This window comes from Anomaloglossus baeobatrachus, chromosome 3 (genome assembly GCF_048569485.1).
Source record: "Anomaloglossus baeobatrachus isolate aAnoBae1 chromosome 3, aAnoBae1.hap1, whole genome shotgun sequence".
Classification (NCBI taxonomy): domain Eukaryota; kingdom Metazoa; phylum Chordata; class Amphibia; order Anura; family Aromobatidae; genus Anomaloglossus; species Anomaloglossus baeobatrachus.
The window spans coordinates 28,601,841-28,610,261 of NC_134355.1; the positions used below are offsets into that span (position 1 = coordinate 28,601,841).

General features: G+C 44.7%; 1 protein-coding gene across 1 annotated transcript in view; it reads right to left on the bottom strand.

Moving 5' to 3' along the window:
- Positions 1–7,181, bottom strand: part of LOC142295957 (calpain-8-like) — a 131,286-nt gene extending 124,105 nt beyond the window's left edge. Inside the window, exons 1-2 of the mRNA XM_075339095.1 lie at positions 6,920–7,181; positions 5,184–5,253 (exon numbers count right to left, since the gene is read on the bottom strand). Of these exons, the coding sequence (XP_075195210.1) occupies positions 5,184–5,253; positions 6,920–7,156 (307 nt within the window). The 5' untranslated portion in view covers positions 7,157–7,181. The remainder of the gene's footprint in view (positions 1–5,183; positions 5,254–6,919) is intronic.
- Positions 7,182–8,421: the final 1,240 nt, after the last annotated feature.

An 8,421-nucleotide genomic window follows, 5' to 3' on the forward strand; every position in this document is an offset into this window, starting at 1 on the left:
GTCTCTGCACATTGTGAAACCGAGGATCCCGCCTTTATGACCCAGAGGCAGGAGGATGAGCATGTGCTCCACGTGACGTCTTCTGATTCGCTCACTGATATCACACGGCCCCATGACGAGGCTGGTGATGAGCTGAATCCTGACTGGCTGGGCAAGGACGTCACGAACCCTGATTGGGTCACGCCCGTCTCGCGCCCGCCCTTGGGTGGAGCTACACCTCCTTAAAAGCTCCCCCTGCCATCATGGCAGTGCGCGACCGTCCTTCTATGTTTGGATGTCTGGCAGCGTGCTGCCACGCCACTGCTCAGGCATTATTGTCCTTTGTGGGCTTGGCCCTTGCTGCTTAGGCAGCACCTGGTTTGCAGGCCGTGTTCCTGCCTTGCTGCTCTGGCAGTATCTCCTTCGGCAGGCCGTGTCCCTGTCCCAGGTGAGCTCCTCAAGTCTCCACCGGACTCACCTGGTTATTGAAAGCACATGTGCGAGGGCACCTCTGTGCTACCCTCATGCCATATCTAGTGACTCCCGCTGGCACACGTGCGTAGGCACCTCTGTGCGTCCCCGTGCAACACGTACACCGATCGAGAAGCCCCGAGCCATACAACCCTCACGGGTTAGGGCGGACCGGTGTACATAGATCGTCTGTGACATTCCAGACGATCACTAGTAGCAACCCGCTCACTCTTTCCTGACCATAGCAGCGGTCCCTTACACCGCACAGTGGACCTTGACCAGCGGAAGCTGTCCATTTCCCATCTTGGCACGCTTCCCCGGGTCTCCCTCGTAACACTCCTGTACCAGTCTGTGCCTTGTATTGTTTATGATTATTGTACTTGTCCCCATTATGTATACCCCTTTCACATGTAAAGCGCCATGGAATAGATGGCGCTATAATAATAATAATAATAATAATAATAATAATAAAAAAAAATAATATGTGGTGTAAATCTACTGTTTTGGCTCTGGCAGGCCTCGGAAGGGAAGGAGCACCATTTGACTTTTGGAATGTAAAATTTGCAGGAATCGTAAGAAGAAGACGCTATGGGGCATTCAGAGAGTCTCTGATTCGGAGAGTCTCCCCACATGTCATCATAATTTGGAAACAAGACCTTTCAAGGAATTTATCTAGATGTATGGTGAGCACCTTGAATCCCCAGGTGGTTCACAGAATTTTATAACGTTGAAGCTGTGAAAATAAAATCTAATTTTCCCCCCAAAATGTTATTTTAGCCCTAAATTTAGCAATTTGACGGGGGTAACAGGAAACAATGCAGCATACAATTTGTTGTGCAATTTCTCTTGAGTATGCCAATATCCCATGTGTTTTGGAAAACTATTGTTTGGGCGTACAGCAGGGCTCAAAAGGGAAGGAGAACCATTTGATTTTTGGAGTGCAAATTTATCTGGAATAGATTGTGGATGCCACATTGCTTTTGCAGAGCCACCGCAGAGACATCCCAAAAGTGAAACCGCATTGGAAACTACATCCCTTAAGAAATGTATCTAAGAATTTAGTGAGCATCTTGAACCTATTAGTGCATTACGGAATTTTATAATATTGGGCATTGAAAATGATATATCAACAAAAATTATGCTGATGGCAAAAAAAATAATTTTTACATGGGTAACAGGAGAAAATGGCCAACAAAATTTGTTATGCAATTTCTCCCGAGTACGACAATTCTCCATATTTGATCAGAAACTACTTTTTAGGCCCAGTGCAAAACTCAGAAGGGAAGGAGCACCCTATCGGAGTGCGGATTTAGTTAGAATGGTTTACGGGTGCCATGTCACATTGGCAGAGCCCCTGAGGTGCCAGAACAGCAGAAACCCCCACAAGTGACCCCATATTACAAACTACACCTCTCAATGAATTTATCTATGGGTGCAGTGAGCATATTAACACCACAGGTGACAAAATGTTATACCATTGGGCGGTGAAGAAAAAAATAATTGAAATTTTTACCACTAAAATGTTGTTTTAACCCCAGATTTTATACTTTCATAAGGGTAAATAGATAAAAATTACCACATAATTATTAAACAACTTATTATGAACGTGACAATACCCAATATATGACTGCAAAGTACTGTTTGGCCACACGGCGAGACTTGGGAGGGAAGGAGCACCATCTGACTTTTGGAGCAAAGAGCTTCCTAGAATAGTTTGTGGAGTCTTACAGCCAGAACAGCAGGAACCTTCTTCAAGTGACCTCAATTTGCAAATTACACCCCTATGGAAATTCATGTTATGGTGTAGTGATGATTTTGACTCCATGGATGTTTTCTAGAAACAAGCAACAATGGGTGTTGTACAGTGAAAATGGAAATCTGCCATTGCAGTGCTTGTATAATGAGGCAGCAGAGTCACTCTGGACTTTAGGTGGCTTCTGTTCAGTGGTAAGATGCGCACAGAAGACGTGGTAAACCGCACTTTTATGGATGCCTAAAAAGATGGCCATGGATGGATCATAGGACAGAGAGAGTCCACGGTGACGACCCCTGCCACCTTATAGGGAATGTTCCTTCAGGAGTTCCGTCTGGATCCCGTATTTCAGAGATTTACATGGAAACACCAGTGTAAGTGCTCAATGTAGAGCGCAGGATAAATGTGAGCTTTGCAGTACTGTGATCTTTGGGAGGTAGAATGAATAAACCAACAGCAGGTGAAGAATTTATTTTATTTTTTACGTGATTTAAGTGATAGGGCAGCTTTATTCTTTGTGTCAGCACAATTGCGCAATACCAGAGTTATATATTTTTTTCTGCTTGACTACTATCAGACTAAAAAATGCTTTTTTATAAACAAAAGTTTTTGCATCACTTTTTTTTCATAGGTATTATTTTGTAGGGGTTAAATTGTGAGAGTGTGCTGCCCCTAAGCCGGCGAACTGCTCGGATCCGGGATTGTTGTGTCTCGAGGGTCCCCGGACCCGGGGCCCAGCGGCCACTCGATTGAAAGGGGGGGTATTTACAGGGGATTAGTTTGTGACACCACCTGTGAGTTGCGGTAAGAGGGGTGTACCTGGGCGGATGACGTGGGGGCAGCTAGGTGACAGTTCCCTCCGCAGGTAGAGAGGCCCCGGGACTCTGCAGGGTTGGTGGATGGTGCTGTGCAGGCTTGCTGGGCAGGCAGAATGCAGGGAGAGGGGCAGTGTACTCACTCAGGTTGTTGTGATGTTAGATGCAGCTAATGAAGCAGTCTCTGGGTACCACTGCCACTTTGGGGAGCCCGTCCGGGTGTCTGCTTCCACTGGTATCACTTTAATGGTCCGGAGCCTGCCTCCATGCACAAATTTAGTTGTTCTTGTTATCCCTTGGCCTGAAGCTGTCGGGGTCCCGCTCCCTATATGTATTGGAGCTGTGCTCTCTATGGCTGGCACTTGGGATCTCAGTGGGTCGCATCAGCTGGAAAACCCCATCCCCCTCGTTGTGCTGGTGCCTTCGATCTCTGAGCTCTTGGGGAATATTCATAAATAGACTGTCCTCCACAGGTTAATTATCAGGGTGCCTGAAGCTCTTCCCTGATCTAGGGACCTGTACTCCGCCGTGCTCGGTACCGGTCCAGTTACTGGACTTCCCGGTGCCGACCGTCCTGCAAGACTAAGTCTGGGCACCCTCTCCCAATACCCTGCGACCAGGTCTCTGACTCCTCTGGTCCCGGACCACCGTCTGCAACCCAACCTAGGTCACTCCAGGGAGCTACAACTCCCAGCTCCTCACTCCATGAGGGCTACTACTGTTCTCTCAACTGAAATTCTAACTGACTTACTTCCCTCCCACCAGTCTGCCTGACCCCTAGGTGGGTGGCCCTTTTCCAGCCAGACCAACCCACTGGTGTGTCTGACAGGTTATTATGTAAGGTGTGGTTGGGATTTGTGGTGCTGATGGAAGTGATACCGGTTTTCAGGAACCTGGAACCATGGAGGGTAGGTTCTGCATCCTAGAAAGAGAGGATGCAGTCCCCTGTGACACCCTCAGATAGTCAGGGGCGTCCCAAGAGAGTTTTATAGATTAGGTTGTTCCGGACGCAGCAATACCAAATATGTGTAACTTTTCTTCCTTGATCACTGTTCTCATGTATTGCAATAGACATGTATTGCCTTAGACCTGTCAGATTACACTAACAGGCTACCATACCTTGCACAGCAGGAGGTCATTGTTTCACCTCCGAGTGCCATGATAACTGTCTGCTCCCTGTGATTCATTGGGGGTGCCAATGGAGGTCAGAGAGGAAGCCCACTCCCTTCCACAACCTTCTAAATGCCACGATCACTATCGATCAAGGCATCTGGAGGGTTGATCAGCCAGGGGCAGTACACATGCCATCCCTGGCTGTTACTGCAGGGACTCGGCTGCCAGGGCATTCCTGCATGATCATGCTGTGATCCGTCAGTCAGATTGACTGACCAATCACATCACTCTGAGTGCGTAGACTGCCGACATCGATCCCCACAACTCTTCCTGTGCCGGTAAGCCATCAGTGACAGCTGTTGGCACGGAACTGTCATGACATTTTTACACTCTGTAACAGCTCAAAGCCATGGTGTGGGAACTGACACCCGCTCATGACGTGCTATGTACGTTATTGGTCATTAAGGGGTTAATTAGTATATTATCATGTGTTTGTCATGTGTTCACCATGCTGTGTTTTTATTGGTTTAATATGAATATGTAACATTCATGGGAGATGTATTGATTATGCTTCGATAAAGAACGCAGGATAGTGTTCGAAACGCGTAGCCTTCCATGTTTTTTCACCGGGTGCCACAATATGTGAGTTTTTAACATTTTTGTAATTCTAAATAAAGAACAATCATTTTATTTAGACACTGGAACCAAACTTCTCTGAATATTGCATGCTTGGTCACACTGCGGGCCCGTGAATGCTGGACTTTTCAATACACGGTGACCTGGAATTCCGACATCTTTTCCTTGTATATAATTACCCTGTGGGCAACACCCTTTTGGCAAAGATCATAACATTTAGTACTAAATAAAAAAGGCCCATATCTCTGGAACTGTAAGGGGGATTAAAAAAAACCCCAAAACACAAAAAAATACAGAATACGCGGGGAAGCAGCAGGAATAAAATAAGAGCAAAAATTGGCCACTTTCGACCTGATGAGAGGTCTTCTTTAAATATCTTTAGCTTTCCATATTTTTATGAATTCAAATCCACTCACCTAATCCCCCTTGATTGATATCTTCACGCTCTGCTCCTCCTACAATAAACACAGGGTTTTTCTTTATATCCTGAAAAATTAAACATTTATTCAGTTAGCAAATATCAGTATAAAACAACCTATATTACTGTCTAAATATTGAATAATTGCCAAACCCAACCAAGAAGACGTATCAGTAGAAACAGGGGCGTAAGAACCACGGTTGCAGGGGTCGCAACTTAGACCGGGCCCGGGCCTAGCAGCCAGATGAAATACATTGCAGCACAGGGTGCAGTCAGGTCCCTGCACTGCGATGTGCCAGCTGCCGATTAAGGCTGTGAATATTCACTGCTACCCACGACCATAATCCCGGAGGAGCAGAGAATATGCCGGCACAGCTGACAGCACTGTAAATGGACGCACATGATACTGACGTCATATACTGTGCCACTTACAATGCTGGTCAGTTGCCAGCATGCCAGTGCTGGAGGAGGACGCCAGGGGAGCGGTAGGAAGGTGAGTGTAATTATTTAGTTGTTTTTTTTTTACTGAGTTGCATGCTGGGGGTTCATAGTTACCAGGATGGGGCTATATACAAGGCTGGGGACATGAAGTGGTTCTATATGCCAGGATGAGGACATGATGTGTCCCTATACCCAGGATGGGGACATGATGTGTCCTTATATCCAAGGATGGAGACATGATGTGTCCCTATATCCCAGGATGGGGACATGATGTGGCCCTATATCCCAGGTTGGGAACATGATGTGGGCCTATATACCAGGATGGACACATGATGTGGCGATATATACCAGGATGGGGGACATAATGTGGCCTTATATACCACAATGGGACATAAAGAAGCTATATACCAGGATGGGGACATATATCAGGATGGGGCTATATACCAGGATGTGGCCAGGATGGGGACATATGCTAGCTTTATACCAGGTTGGGACATGATGAGGCCATATAAACCAGGATGGGGAAATTATGAAGCTATATATACCAGGATGGGGATATGAGGGGGCCATATATACCATGATGGGGTCATATATACCAGGATGGGACATATGCCAGGATGGGGCAATATATACCAGGATCGGGACATGATGGGACAATATATACCATGATCCAGACATACACCAGAATGGGGCCATGAGGTGGGTATATATACTAGGATAGGCCATGATGGGGACACATATACCAGGCTGGAGCCATATACCGGCATACAGTCATGATAAGGTCATACACCAGGATGGGGGACATATTTACCAGGTCCAAGGAAGTGGCCCAGGATGGGGGAGATTGGTACAGGACAGGGGGGGTCATTACTACATAATTAAGGGAATGGGGGGGCAACTCGTATGTCTTTACAGGATTTCAAATGTTACAATTAGAGATGATCCACCCCCCCTAGAGTTCGAGTTCGGTTCAGTTCGTCGAACGGTGGACAAGTTCGTCGAACGTTCGACGAACCAACTCAAACCCCATTGAAAAAAATGGCAGGCAAACACAAACACATATAAAACACCTTCAAATGTGTCCAAAAGGTGACAAACAACTCCCAAGACACCACAAACACATGGGAAAGTGACAGAACTTTCCATGAGGCAGATTTGGAAAGGATTCAGAACTAGGAAATCCCTAATTTGAGAATGTATCCTAAAGAAAGTTATTAGACATTTAAGATACTTTTTTTTTATCATCATCCCTTCTAACCAGAGAATGGACATTATAATGGAACAGATTTTTACCTTCGGTCTCTTCCACTCAAGTCCTTCTGCTTTTTTGGAATCTGGACCTAACTTATTAGTGCCCATTGAGGACGGAGCTGCCGGAAATTCTGGATCTTCAAATAATGTTTTAGATGCCAGGCACTCTGCCTTCAGTTTCTCAAAGTCTTGATCTGCGAATTTCACAGGGTTCTTGGTGGAGCCAAGACCCGCAGCCTTGGCCCTGTCTTGGGCGATCTGCGCGGCAACTCCGGACATAATGTAAAGCTCTGTGCACTGTAGGAGATGATCATAGGGAATGAACAGGGAGGAATTTATACATGGTTACCCGGGGAAGAAAACCCTGGAGATATGAATGACAGTAATGATGTGAGCAATAGATGTGTTTACACGACTGTGTACATATCAAATGCATAATTAAATGTAAGTACACCTTTGGGAACAGTTGTTAGTGGCTGGGAACTTGGCATTATTTTCCCTGCAGTGCGTTCCCAAGAGAAATTATTACTATTATTTATTATTATTATTATTATTATTATTAAAGCACCATTGATTCCATGGTGCTATACCTGAGAAGGGGGTTTGCATTCAAAACAAAAATATAATTGGAAATGAAATCCAGAGAAAACTCACCACTTTGTTCGTTACCGCTCTTAGAATCTTCTTCGGGAAACCGGAAAACCCATCGGCCACAGCTGGGTAATAGTAAAAGTCCAAGAAAAATATTCCAGTAATCGTTTTAAAATTAAATTTATTTCAATTCATTAAAACATCATTAGAGATCAAGGAAAACAGTCCATGTTGACGCGTTTCGACCTACATTAAGATTAAGACCAACAGGTCGAAACCCGTCAACGTGGACGGCTTTTCTTGACCTCTAATGATGTTTTTATGAATTTTAAATTTTAAAAGGATTACTGGAATATTTTTCTTGGACTTATAAATGGAAATTAACAAATTAACAGTGATAGACAGGTACAGAGGGCAAGGAACCTGCCTTTAGGGTTTACAGTCTATAAGATATTGGGTAAGGAGACAGTAAGTTGGGGGCTTAGAAACAAAAAAACAGCTCACCTGTCACAGTGCAAGGACCATCACCCCGGGGAAACCGAAAAAATCTAGCAAGTCCAGCACGTAAAAATAGACATCCTTTATTCCAAAATTATGATAAAATCTTCAGAAATGGAGACATACAGATATATGGAAACACCAGTAAATCACAATATGCCTAAACAGTTTGCTTTTGTTTCCCCACGAAAGTGGTGAACCTTCAACAGACTACAATTCACACCATGGTCTGAAAAGGTATTCAGACCAATGAAGCTTAAGTAATCAGAATAGTTTAAAAAATGTAAATATTTATTCAAAATTCATTACATTAAAAAGTATAAGTAAAAGGTTCCACCATATAACAACCGGGGACATGGAGGTAGGCCACAATAGTTAGGTTGTAAGAACAGTGACACAATTACGATTTCACTATAAAAGGTCTCATTTTGCATAGAAAAATAATAATATTAAGA